The following is a 14758-nucleotide window of genomic DNA, read 5'->3' on the forward strand; positions in this document are numbered from 1 at the left end:
GGCCCAAAAATTTAATAGTTATATATTATTATTTAAAATTTTAATTGAGTTGATATCACAAGTCAATTTCACACTAACTCGAGATTAATAACAACACTATTTACTATTAACTACTATCAAACTTTATGTTTGAATTATTCATTGTACGTTATATTCAAACACACATCTGTATTCTAAATATGTTATGTCTACATACATACACATATGATAAAAATACTAGTAATAAATTATTGTTGTTGACATTTTCTAGGTAATTGTTAGCGTAAGAAAATTAATATTTAGAGAGAAAAATATACGATATGATATTGTTGTGTCTTCCTCTTCAAATTCAAACCGACAACCAATGATTGTACCATGTTTTGGCACCACAATTGCAAAAATGGACCCCCTGTCGAAACAAGCCGTGGTTTATATATTGAGAATCCGGAAAGGTTTGTTCTCGACGAAATGTTAGAATATCATTTTAAATTTACACCACATCCTTATACTTGTAAATCATTTGGGTTTCCCTTGTTTAATTAAAATATGTATTTATTTTTAAATATTTAAACAAAAATTGAGTGTTAAGGAATAGAAAGACCATTGTCGGACATCATCGTACGAAAGTTTGTAAATAAATAATTTTAAGTTTTAATTTATTTTATTTTTCGGAAAATTGTGACGTTTAGTAAATTCTCATATTCTAATTTACCTTTAGTTTTAAATTTTAATATATTTTTAGGCAAAAGGGCTTTAGCAAAAAGAATTGATATATAGTCACGTTTATGGTATGTCAATATATATTTTCATTTGTTATAATCAAATGGATCAATAATAATTTTTGTTAACGGAGTGATTCTAGTGATACTAAAAACTCAAATAAATGATTTTTGGATTAATATTATTTAGAATTTTGCCAAAAGAAAAGCAATGAATTAACTCAACATGCAGGGAAGCCAACGAGATAGCAACTGTGTAATTTGTAATGTTGGTAATGCTTTCAATACTTTTGTTCCTGAATTTATTTTAATTGAGTATTTAATTTCAGACATTATATTAAAAAGAATAGATATGAAAAAGATATTTATTTTTAGCATGTTGATGATGAAGTGCAACAAGATATAGATTAAAATTAAAATTAAATTAGACGTTATAATTGTTGAGTCAACCTAAAATTTTTAAAGCTTAAGACTGGAAATCGCATGGTTAACATGTAAACAACTCACATGCTCTGCATTGAGAAAAGAGGGGTTCATATGGTTTAGTACCCAGAATATTTAAACGTGCACAACAATTACATTATCCTTGTATATTCCATATTACTTATAAACAATACACTTGAATTAATTTTACATTTATAGGCGGGTCATTATCGCATGTCACCATTATTTATTGACTGAACTAGACTTGTTTTCAGAAGATTACAATCATAGAGTGAGTTAACCCAAACGCTTCAAACAATCATGCCTCACACTGCTGCGGAGGCTCAGCAGCTAGACCTCGAGGATTCCAGTCGAACCGAGAGAGTGCAGTGGCTGATTAATTCACCTGAGCCTCCTAGTTTATGGCAGGAACTAGTTGGTACAGTCAAAGGAAGTTTGTTAACTCCTGGAAAAAAGAATTCCTCATCCAACGCCAAGGGGAAACATGCCATGTCCTTCCTCCGAGGTCTGTTTCCGATCCTCAGCTGGGGAAGGAATTACAAGGCTTCATTTTTTAAACATGATTTAATGGCGGGTTTAACACTCGCAAGTCTTAGCATTCCTCAGGTACTCACTTTCTTTTGCTTCTCTGTGTCACTCTTTGCTTTCTCATGACACTGTATTTTCTTTTTCCCCAGAGTATTGGATATGCTAATTTAGCGAAACTTGATCCTCAATACGGTCTATGTAAGTTGCTGAAAAACTGAGCTTTTCATTTCCTTAAGCTTGAAGTTTCTTGTTCTTGATGAAATTGTGTTATGGGGGTTGTTTCATCTAGACACAAGCGTCGTCCCACCTCTTATATATGCGGTAATGGGGAGTTCAAGAGAGATAGCTATCGGACCGGTAGCCGTGGTTTCAATGCTGCTATCTTCCATGATTCCAGGCCTGGTGGATCCTGCAACTGACCCCATTGGGTACACAAGTCTAGTGTTCACCGTGACATTCTTTGCTGGAACTTTCCAAGCCATATTTGGATTGTTTAGGTAGTGAGATCTTTTAAGTTTTTTTTTTTTTTTTTGGTCCTTTAAAAAAAAAATCAATACACATGTTCTTCTCTGAAAACAGTTTTGCTGTTTCACAGACTGGGGTTCCTGGTGGATTTTCTTTCACATGCTGCAGTGGTTGGATTCATGGCGGGTGCAGCCATTGTGATAGGGCTTCAGCAACTGAAGGGACTATTTGGACTGAGTCACTTCACCACTAAAACCGATGTAGTGTCAGTTTTGACCTCGGTTTCCAAATCAGTTAAACATGAAGTAAGTAGTCAAGGAAACCTAACTTTGCAGCCATCAATCATTTCAGTATGATGGCTAAAATCTTTCGCTTTCATTGTCTCACCCTTTCTATATTTCTTTAAACAGTGGTATCCTCTAAATTTCGTCCTCGGTTTATCCTTCCTGGTATTCCTCCTTGTCGCCAGGTTTATCGTAAGTAAACAAATTCTGGCAGGCTTTTCCCATTAAAGTAATAATATTTAACTTGTTTCATCAGTAAATCTAAAAAAAAAAAAAAAACCTGATTTCAGGGAAAAAGAAACAAAAAGCTCTTCTGGTTCCCAGCAATAGCTCCTCTATTGTCAGTCATATTATCCACCCTGATTGTATATTTAACCAGGGCTGACAATCATGGGGTGAAGATAGTAAAACACTTAAAAGGAGGCCTCAATCCAAGCTCAGTCCATCGTTTACAATTTAATGGCACACATGTTGCAGAAGCAGCCAAAATCGGGTTGATTTCTGCCATTGTTGCTCTCACTGTGCGTAACTACTCTTCATCTCACTCCCATCTTTCTTTTTTAGCTTGTTTACGGCAACTCCTTTGAAACATATTCTTCTCAGGAAGCCATCGCAGTTGGCCGATCATTTGCTTCAATTAATGGATACCATTTAGACGGTAACAAGGAAATGTTGGCAATGGGGTTCATGAACCTTGCAGGATCTCTAACTTCTTGCTACGTAGCCACTGGTAAACTGAATCCATAAATTATATCACATATTCCCCTCATATATAAAAATTAATTATATACGTATTGGCAGGTTCATTTTCCAGGACTGCAGTGAACTTTAGCGCAGGCTGCAAGACTGTCGTGTCAAATATAGTGATGGCGATTACAGTGATATTGGCATTGGAGTTGTTTACCAGGCTACTGTATTACACCCCTGTCGCCATCCTTGCTTCCATCATCATGTCTGCACTTCCTGGACTTATTGACATTAATGAAGCTTACCGTATCTGGAAGGTTGACAAACTAGATTTCCTAGCTTGCCTCGGTGCCTTTCTTGGAGTCTTGTTCAAATCAGTGGAGATCGGTCTTCTAGTAGCGGTAATTTCTTATCCTTTTCTTCTACACTTCAATATATAAAAAGCTTAATATATATATCATACACCTACTAGATAATAGTACATTACCTATTTAATATTCCCAGCCTGGATAATAGCAACAAAGGCACAAACCAGACCACACGATATTATAAATTCACTACCAACTAAAAAACATGTGGATATGATCAACAGGGGATGCTATGTTATTTCAAACATTGAATGTTCAGAATTGAAAGAAATTAAAACTCATTGCGACTTGTGGGTTCCATTCCATCTCATAATTGATTTTTGATTGATCCATACAATTATCTACACAGGGAGTCAAAAGTTCACACCCTCTTGAAACCCGTAAATTTTTTTTTTACCAGACTTATGGACCCCCAGTGGCCTGTTTTTCCACTACTTGCAACTATTGCTTTCACCCAGCTATGCGAATGAGTAGATCACAGTTTGCTTGTAAGCTAATGTATAGACAAAAAAGTAAGTAGCATATACAGCACAGTAAAAAACTCGTGTTTCAGTCCCCTATAAAACAAATAAGTTTTTACTCAACTACTCTTTTAGTCCTATATTCGGTGGCTTTGATTTTCCATGCCTACAAATTTCGCAAAATTTATCTCCGTCTCATTCTTCAAAACCTATTCAACTTTCCAGATTGAACTGTTTGTTTTTTATTTTTTCAAAGGAGGCGTGATTTGTATAAATGGGGTTTTTTGTGTTACTCACATAAAACCATCCTGTTTGAAACTTTTAATGAGTAAATAATTACAATTTTGCATGTAGAATTTGGAGAGGGATCAATTGGTTACTAATAGGGAAATTAAATTTGCAATAAATTGCAGGTAGCTATTTCATTTGCCAAGGTGTTGCTGAATTCCATCCGACCAGCCGTTGAACAACTAGGAAGACTTCCAAGAACAGACATCTTTTGTGAGGTGGATCAATATCCCATGGCTGTTAAAACACCAGGACTATTCACACTTCGCATAAACTCGAGCTTACTTTGCTTTGCCAATGCCAATTTCCTGAGAGAAAGGTATGTGTATAGCTGCAATTCACAAGAGAAACAAACAATTGGCTCCATTCCACTCCCAAACATAACATTGCACTTGTTTGTTTCAGAATACTAAAGCTCCTTACACAAGATGAGAATGGAACAGAAGAAACTGCAAAAGACAGAGTTCAAATCTTAATCCTCGACATGACCAGTAAGTTTAAATAATCTTCTTGTAGTTTCCAAAAAAAGAACAGCCTATGTCAGAGTATAACTGATTCCCCCTTGTGACAGATGTGATGAACATTGACACTTCCGGAATTCTGGCGCTAGAAGAACTGCACACCGAGCTGGTTTCACTAGGCATGAAAGTAAGCTTTTTATAACATCAATCGAGATTGTGATCTTTTTAACTATTCCTGGAATTACATGACTGATTTTAAAACAACATTTTTTTATTTTTTTTATTTTTTGCAGTTGGTAATGGTGAATCTCAGGTGGCAAGTGATCCACAAGCTAAAGCTGTCAAAACTTGTGGAGAAAATTGGAGCTGATGGGATTTTCCTCACGGTTGCTGAAGCTGTGGATGCATGCCTTGCTTCTAAATTAGCAATCAACAGCTTGTAATTAATGGCTTCATACTGTACAATACCAGTTCTTGATTAACTACTACTTAATCAAGAACTTCAAGCAAGTTGAATAAAAGTCGGCCAACTTGTCCTAATAATTGACTACTTTAGTGTGTATTGGTTTGAAAAGGAAACTTAGAGGCTGTTTTAAATCTGTCTCTTTACCATTCCAGTTAATTACAGTCAATCACAGTTTCATGGCTGAAAAAGTATGGACGATTGATATCCAGTGTACAAATTTTTCTCTGGTTTAAAATCCTCGAAAGCACTTTCCAACTGCGCTTGTTAATGTAATTGAATATTTTCCTAAAGAATAGGAAAAGTTTCAATCCATTTGTATGTTCTTCCTTGTGGATCAAGTATTAATTCCCTGTTAGATTAAAGCAAGCAAGGATTCTGGTGACTGACCCTGTTTCTTCTGCAAGATTTGTAGCCTTTTGCAAACTTCGCTCCCTAAAATTTTGAGTTATGATTTAATCATGTTTATAAAATTATAATTAAAATAATCACAATTATATAAATTTAATATAAAGTTTAAATTTAATTTCAAAATATAAATAAATTTAAAGTATAGTCAATAAAAATTAACATGAAAGTTTCTTTATTTAAATTCTTTTATATGCATTTACATTTTACAGGTGAATTTTAAAATATCGATATTATATTATTTTACAATAAAAGCAATTAATTAATTTGGTATAATAATTTTAAATATATATAATTGTTAATTTAATCATAAGTGAAAATTTTAAATTATAATTCTTAATATAAATCAATATTTTAATTAGGTATTATAAAGAATATAATTTTTACATAGTTAAAAGTTTATAATTGTAATTATAAAATTTAGGATCGTCTTTATTATCAATTATTTATTTTTATATTATATATAATTTATTATTTTATGCATAATATTTTTCGCCTGTGCCATAAACTATTTATTACTACTTTTACATTTATGTTACTAATTAGTTATAAAATATTAATTATTGGGATATTGGCATGGAAGGCCTCTGTATTTTGGGGTGCGTTCAAAATGTCCAATTTAATACCTCAGTATCAGATTGCCCAATCAGGGGCCGCCACATGGCTGTTTATTGACCTTTTGACCCGTTAACTGACTAAGTGAGGGACTTTTGAGCAATTCTTCCTTTTTCTTCTTTTATAGAAAATCAAATGTTCTTTTGTTAAATCATTCCAAACACTTTTACCACAATTGAAACTTGGTTCACTCTTTTCTTTTTTCCAAATTTCTTAAGAACTGAAAAAAATATTCAAATCAATTAAGCCTCAAGAACATTGACCAAACAACATACCATTTGCAACCCTCTTAATTTAACATTAAGCCTCAAGAATGCTGAGATATATACATAAAGGAATCAATTCCTCTTGTCAAAACACACTGGAAAAAATTATTCGAATCAGTGATGACCCAACACTTAAAACAAAGCAAGAAACCATGAAAGCATAGATCAAGATAAGGACACCAAAATACATTGCCTCCTTTCTCTTGGTAATGAATTTCAAACTCACCATTTTCTCCAAACCCATCAACTCGCCGTTGTTCATTTCTCTAAGCTTATCAATAGCCAGGCCAAGAGTCAACTTGTGGCACCACCTCTGGTACTTCAACCCATTGATGCACCTCAAGGTCTAGGCCACTGAAACGTAGAAGATAAGATGGGAAAGGGGAAGCAAAGTGATGAGTACTCAATAATGGCGACATTGGAGGCAAGTGGATTGAGCTTGAGTCGTGAAGATGAAGATTCTGACCTTCGAGTTGACTAGAGGCCGAGGAGACCTCATCAACGATGATGGGTCGAGGCCTGTGACCTCCGAGTGAACTAAAAGGAGGAAAATCTAAAATATCCCAAAAATCCAATTACCTTTCTGGGTAGAATCTGAATTTTCTCGATGAAATCAGTGTCCCAAATACAAAAGTAGGACTTAATTCTGTAAATTTTGAAGTACATGGACTAAATCTAAAACTTTATCAAAGAACAGGGACTAATGGAAAATTTTAACGTCTAAGGTAAGTAAGACCTTACCGGAGCGAACGTTTTTCAATTTGGGACAGCAAACTAATGCCAGGTTTCACACTTTGAAACAGAGATTCCTTGGCTTTATATGGAAATCAAATTAAAACTGTTTTGAGGGACTAATAAATAGTATTAACTCGCTTTACTTTTTAACTAATTTAAGGATAAGTTCAAACTAGATTGTGGACCTCCCATGTTTTTCTAAATTGGTTCTCAAACATCAAATCATTCTAATTACATCTTTAAACTACCAAGGCTATTTTAGTTAAGTCTTTATGTTGCTTAAATCATTAATTTAATTGTGAAATGATATATAAGATGTTGAATGACATAATTTGCAATGAAATATTATTAAAATAGATGTTGTCAAAATTTTGGTTTGAGGTTTTCAAAGTTTTTACTGATGCTTTATTGTTTACTCTCTTTTCCAATTTTACTTTAATTTTAATTTTGCTTTTAAAGTTATGTTGCAATGTCTTTTTTTCTAAAACAATCTTTTAAATTAAGCTACATAAGATTTGACGTGTCATTTAATAGGTTTAATAGCAAAAGGACCGATTGACGTAACTTAGATAGTTTGAGGATGTCTAATACAATTAATTCTTATCTTTCTTTTTAAATCGACTAATGAAAATTTGGAATTCAAATTATATTAAATCTCAAATAAAATAAAATTTCTCTCAAATTTTTATTAAAATATGTTTCACTTTTCAAGATCAATCTTATATTTTGGATCCATAATTTTCTAGACATATTAAACATCAAAAACTTGGTGATAGAGTATATTTATCATTGATGGGAACAAAACACATTAAAGTACATTATTTTTGGAAAAATAAGAAATTATTTCATTATTACATCCATATATTACATTTTATATTAAACACCAAAATTGTAAAAGAGAAACAACGTTATGCTACTTGTTGATCTTCATATCCACCAAGGCTTAAGCACCAGCAAATGGTTTCAATCTGAAATACATAATAACCATGCTTCAACAATAGAGGTATGTATTACTTCAAAAAAAATATAGATATATGTATATCGTTGTATCTTTAGCATTGCCTGTATTCTTTGGTGTATTTCTTGAAAATATATCTGGAAATCCTGAACTAATATCTGCAACCAATTAAGCTATTCATACCACAAGTATTAAACCATGACAAATTATTCGCTGCTTTCTCTCTTATTAATAAATTCTTCCCCAATTTTTAAAGGGTTTATATATACATATATAAATTTACATTGATTGGGGAAAAGATTCGAATCTACCCTTTCTATTATACCCTTATCGAACCTAATGTTTGGAGTGAAAAATAGATAATAATTTAATGTATTTTAAATAATAAATCGACACGTGGTAAGTGATATAAATTCTTTTCAAGATCATCATTTTTTTTTGTCAAAATTGGATAGGATAATAATTTTTGTAAAATTTTATTATAATACCAAAAGAAAAATACTAGCAAAATGTAAAGGGAAAAAAAAATAGAATGAGTTTTTTCTTCACCTCTTCAGTATTGTTGATGGTCACTAAACTAACTATGATTACGACAAAGGCAAGCGCGCCTATCGAACAATAGTATAGCTATGGTGAGTAGGGAATATCGTATCCACGAGAACTAAAAGTACTAGTAATTACTGTTTTTCTATTATTTAGCCGATAAATTGGGATGATTTTTTTAATTTAAATTTACTAATCTAATTAGTTAAGAACGCAATAGAAAATAAAACAAGAAATAATCGAAGAATACTAAAGAGAAAGACAATACCCATGAAAGAATTCACCTAGACTTCACTTATTATTCTGAATCTGAATTAAACGATTTATTCACTTGTGTCTTGATCCGTAAAAATCCCTAAATTATGTTAATATCTCTTTCGAGAGTAAGAACAACTGACTCTAGGTTGATTAATTGAAATCTCTTTCTAATTAAAACCCCTATTGTCGCATTAACTTGATCTATGGACTCCCTTATTATATTTGACTCTAATTCGGTAGATTTATGTCGTCATATTTCTAGGATTGCATGCAACTCCACTCAATTATGCTAGATCTACTCTTAAACAGGGACTTTTGCTCCACTGAAATAAGCACATTACACATGAATTAATAACCCAAAAATATTAAAACATGAAATAAGCATACATAATTGAGAACAAGAATCAAGTATTTATCATGTAAATAAGAAATCAAATAATAAGATTCATTATAGGTTTCATCTTTCATAGGTATCTAGGGAATGTAGTTCATAATCTGAAATGAAAACATCTCGAAGTCAGAAAAACTACAAGACATAAAGAAATTCAATAAAACTTCGAAAGAAGTTAAAAGAATATCTTCAATCTTGAAGAAGATTCGCTTCTGAGTTGGCTCCGGTGGTGTTCTTCGAGTAATTTCTTCAATCTTCTTCAAGTGCCCCCTTAGATCTTCTTCTAATTGATATTTATAGACTTTAGAATGCTCAGAAAGCCTAAAAATTGGGTTTTTCTGCGTGTTTGAGAAACAGCTCTATTTGTTTGATTTTGGCTCGTTTTTTGCTCCTTTTGCTCCCAAATGCTCTCCTAAGTATAGAAACATGAATTTAAAGGATTAGGAGCATCAAATTCACTAATTTACATAATTAATCATCCAAAAATGCATTAAGAATGAGATTAAAATATGTTACTTTTACAGCTTATCAAATATCCCCACACTTAAGCGTTTGCTTGTCCTCAAGCAAAATCCTCAACTCACAATTAAAATTAATCTTTCTCAACTCATAATTCTCATCAATGATGTTTCGTTATAATTCACAAATAATCATACATTGATAATTCAGCTAAAAGAGCACTAAAGATTCAAACAATCCAAGTCGAACATTTTTAAAGCATGAAAACATAGGTATTTCCCCTTATCTAAGTAATTACCATTAATTCAAAATCGACAAGAATCGACATCCTCACTAAAGATTCACTCAAACCATTCAAAGTGTTTAAGGTTCAAGAATAAACATTCAATAGTCAAACATGAAAAGTCATTACCATAAACTTGCATGAAAATCAAATCTCCACCACTATAAAATGAGAAGATACACAAATCAAAAGATTTTTAAGAGGTTGCAATGGGGCTTAGGTTAAGGGTGTGGAGAAAGGCTGAAAAAGTTGGTTAAAATCGAGATTGAATTGATAAATTACCAAACTAGAAAAATAAACAAATGTTGAATTAAAAACAATTACATCAATCGAAAACTATTCATGAATAACACGAGCTTCTTCTCAAAATATGAATTTAACTGTTTAAGCTCAATTAACATAGAACTAAATAATAATCAAGATATATGTTTTTTTTAATTCTCTTCTCTTTTTTTATTGAGAACAATAAGAAATAATTCAGTAAATTAAACAAAAGGCTTAATCAAGCAATTAACCAAATTAAATTTCGATAAAAAATGGAATCAATAAAACGGGAACATTTCTCAATGAGCAAAAAATGAGTTATGGGTTAATATTAATGGGTAAATCAAGAAACGGTGTGTTAGGCTCAAAAGGGTTCACTAAGGGTTAACTATGGAGGTAGGCTTTTTATGGTATAAGTGGGTTAAAACCTAAGTGCCTTCATCATATCAGTGTATCAAATCAAAGGTGTGGTATCGACATGCATAATCTAAGCAAGTTCTAGAGTAACAAATCAAATTGACACACTCATAACCAATAATAAAAATGAGCAAGAAAAATGTATGCTCTAAAGGTTTAAAATCTCACAAAAAATTATGGTTTTTGATGTCAAATTTGTAAATTTAAAACTTCAAGATAATACTTCAATCCAGGGAAACAACTTAAATTTTTTAATCTCGAAAATAGATTTATCATGCTTGATCCTTTCATGTCTTAAAGTTTAAAACAACCAATGCATAAATATCTATGAACTTAATCCAAAACACATCAATAAAAATCACAAGTCGATAAAAATTCATTCTTATAGAAGTATGAGAAATTTACTTAAACACAAGACATAATTCAGGGATTTTCTAATAATTATATAAATAACCTCCCCACACTTAAGATGTACATTGTCCTCAATGGACAAGCAGATATAATCATAGTATAAACAGCATATCATAAGAAAGGGAGAAAACTGAAACTGTCTTGAATATTGGATGAAATCCCCAGAATAGTGAAAAGCAAAATTGTAGTCAAATCTAAATGTAGAGCATGATTCTGAGTAAACTAATAAGAAAATAAACACAAATAGTGAAGAAGATTAAGGGATTAAATCTCGATTAGAGACAACCATAAAAATAAAAATATAGTTCAAAAGATAAAAACAAAATAAGTTTAAGAAAATAACAATAAACATAAAAATAAAAATAAAAATAAAATAAAAATAAAATAAAACAAATGGACTCAATGGTCCTCATCATCAGAAACGTCGGTGTCGTGTGTCGTCGGTGCTGAGGAGGAGATATGGGGATGCTGACAAATCTACTGCAATGTGGCGTCAATACTGTCAAACCTCTGAAAGCAATGCTGCTCGAAGCGAGTGAACTGCTCGGAGAGGTCTGCTAAAGTAGCAGCAGAAGAAATAGGACGGTGACTCGAATGTGGAGGCTGAGGTAGGTCCTCGTGATGGAGAGGAACATCATCAGTGAAGTCCTCGGGTTCATTCTGAGCGTCAGAATAAAATAATCGGTACTGAGAATGATCTACTCCACGAAACCGCTCGATCATCCTCATATGTGTCATGCTCGAGATTTCCTGTGGGGCCATCTGGCCGGTGAGTGTAAGCATAGAGGATTGCTCCGGTGTGTCGAGGAGACTAAAGTATCGAGCAAGTCGAGTCACATAAGGGCCTAAACAGATAGGACCCTTCCTGTTGTGGTCTGTCTGATGGCGGAAAGCTAGGACGATGAAGTATGCTAAATAAAAAATATGTCCGGTGGCCATGCTCCATAGAAAATATGCATCGGTAGTACTAACGACTCCGGTGCTCTCTCTCCTACCAGTTAAAGTGTGAGCTAAAACAGCATGAAGATACCGTAAAGCCAGAGAAAGAGAAGTCGCATTCGAGCGACTCGCGTCATAAAGTGTCCTACTCGCCGTAAGCTCTGCCCAACAATGAGATGGCGAGTAATGGATGTGCCGATGTAGGAGGATGAAATTTTCGGCACTCATAAACTCCTCAGTGTATAGTCCCATAGCAGCGCCAAACTCGTGGACACTTATATGGCGCACCAAGCCACCAAGTCTAAAAATGATGGTGCCCGGCTCGTCATGGGTCGTCATCACCTGCTGGAGAGTGAATGTTAGGCAGAACTCCAGAGTCAGCTCCGTGTATGTGGGCTCAATGATAGAGAAGAATCAATCCTACGAGGTTGTGGTAATAAAGGCGCGAACGTGATCAACTAGGTAGACCTGCTCCAACGCAGCTCAATCAATTCATTGGCCTAGGCCGAATGGGCGCTATCAAAGTAGCTGAAATAAATCCTCCTAGGACCCACTAAAAATCAGAGATAAGGGTGACGGGCCTCGGCAGAGGCGCCCGAGGAAGAGGCCGCGCCAAGTGTCTTCCGCTTTTTTGAAGTGGGGACAACGACCTTAGACTTGCCTTGTTTGTTCATTATGGTGCGCCTGAAAAAGTAAGAGAATTCATCAATAAATAAAACATCACCAAATTTCAATAAGATAAAATCCAAGTAGTGCTAAATAGCAAATTACTCCTAAAACATTATGTACGAATACTCAAGCATGCAAAAACCAGAAAGTGAAACCATCATGAATCAAAGTGGTGAAAAATAAGGAATAATAAATCAAATAACGAATTCGTAACTAAAAGACAAATAATGACATTCTGAAAGCAAGTATAACAAAAAGCATAAAAAAATAAAAAAATAAACAATTCTAATACTAAGAAAAAATAATAAATAGTAATAGAAACAGTGAGCAATAAATGTAAATAATAAACCAACGATGAATCAAAATAATAGCTATAATAAGAAACGAAAATAGTAACATTAAGAATACAAATTAAATGGTAAAAATAAAATGATATAACTAATAAGAAAAATAGATAAGAAACAAACAAATAAATAAATAAAATAGGCAAACGGTGATGGATGGTGATTGGAGGAAGGGTTGCGCATGGTGGTTGGGAAAGAAAGGGGAAGGGTGGTTTGCGTGAGCGTGGAAAGGTCGAGGAAGGAGTGGGTCGACGAGGGTCGGGTCGTGCGTGGTCTGAAGGGAGGAGAAAAGGGAAGGGCGGGGCTTTGGTGGCTAGTCGGGGGGTGGATGGACGTAGGTGAAGGCTTGGAAAAGGGGATGAGAGAAATAAGAGGTAAAGGATGAAGCGCAAGGGTTGGCTCAGGGGTACAAGGTAGAGGCGGCGACGGGGATGGCTGGAGTAGGAAGTTGAATTGGGCAAAGGGAGGTCAGCGGCTTTGGTTGAAAATGGGAGGAAGAAAATAAACTTAGAAAAATAAAATTGGGGCTAGGGATTTTTAAAGGTGACACGCCCGTGTCGCTCTCCCCAGCCCGTGTGTGTTTTAAAAAAACCAACCCAGTCTTCACAAAGCCTCAAACACGCTTTCATATGGCCGTGTGCAACCTCCTTCTCTTCTCCCACGCCCGTGTGGCTCGGCCATGTGGCTTGCCCATGTAACTCTCTAACTTGATTTAAAAATGAAAAAATTAGCTCTAGGTTTCACACGGCCTAAGACACGCCCGTGTGTCCAGGCTGTGTGAGTCACATGGCCATGTCGCCAAGCCGTGTAACTCATTGTCGGACCCCTTTTAGTGTACACAGCCTGGGACACGCCTGTGTGTCCAAGCCGTTTGGGTCAAAAATATTTTTTTTAATTTTGAAAATTAATTAATTTTAAAAATATCATGAGATAAAATTAAGAAAATTAGTAGTGTTAACACTTGGGTTGCTTTTCGAGAAGCGTTTATTCAAAGTCTAAGCTCGACTTACCTCAAATTTGCAAGGTCACGGTGGTTCGTAGAGTTGAAACTCGTTTTTCTCGCTATTAATTTTATTATCAAAATAAGGTTTGAGTCGAGTACTATTTACCTTAAAAGTGCCGAATTCAGAATGAGTTACCTCGACTGTACCGTGTGGGAAGACATTTAGTACCGTAAAAGGAGTTGCTCTGTTTGCATTAAGCTCTGAAGTGGCAATTCGAGGATCCGTTTTATCTAGTAGCACCTGGTCCCTAACCTTAAATTGGTTTGTTCCATCCACATACTCAGCATGGCGTCACTTTGGTTATGTATCGTGTATTCTCAGTTTCTCCTTGATATGTGTCCGTCATTTGTCTAGTTCATCGATTTGTAACATTCTTTCTTCATGAGTCGTTCTATTTTTATCGCATGGACTAGAACGTGGCTCCATCACGTTTTTTTAGGGGTTTCCTGTAAAGAAGTTTGAGCCACAATGTTACTCATATTAATAGAACTCGTATAATCATCTCGATCATTAGATGTCTTAACAGAATCACGAGCTTGGAGTGTAGTCGTGTCATCACCTACACGAAATATTAATTCACCTGTACCAACATCAATAATAGTTCTAGCAGTTGCTAAAAAGGGCCGACCTAGAATCAAAGGTACGTC

At 34.3% G+C, this 14758-nt stretch overlaps 1 protein-coding gene across 1 annotated transcript; it reads left to right on the plus strand.

Moving 5' to 3' along the window:
* Positions 1 to 1386: 1386 nt before the first annotated feature.
* Positions 1387 to 5338, plus strand: LOC105770786 (low affinity sulfate transporter 3). Its single transcript, XM_012592124.2, has 12 exons — positions 1387 to 1748; positions 1820 to 1868; positions 1960 to 2167; positions 2266 to 2440; positions 2546 to 2611; positions 2710 to 2940; positions 3023 to 3149; positions 3221 to 3507; positions 4349 to 4542; positions 4629 to 4714; positions 4795 to 4871; positions 4978 to 5338. The coding sequence occupies exons 1-12, from the start codon at positions 1443 to 1445 to the stop codon at positions 5125 to 5127; spliced, it is 1956 nt and encodes a 651-aa protein (XP_012447578.1). The 5' UTR covers positions 1387 to 1442; the 3' UTR covers positions 5128 to 5338.
* Positions 5339 to 14758: the final 9420 nt, after the last annotated feature.

This window comes from Gossypium raimondii, chromosome 5 (assembly GCF_025698545.1).
Source record: "Gossypium raimondii isolate GPD5lz chromosome 5, ASM2569854v1, whole genome shotgun sequence".
Classification (NCBI taxonomy): domain Eukaryota; kingdom Viridiplantae; phylum Streptophyta; class Magnoliopsida; order Malvales; family Malvaceae; genus Gossypium; species Gossypium raimondii.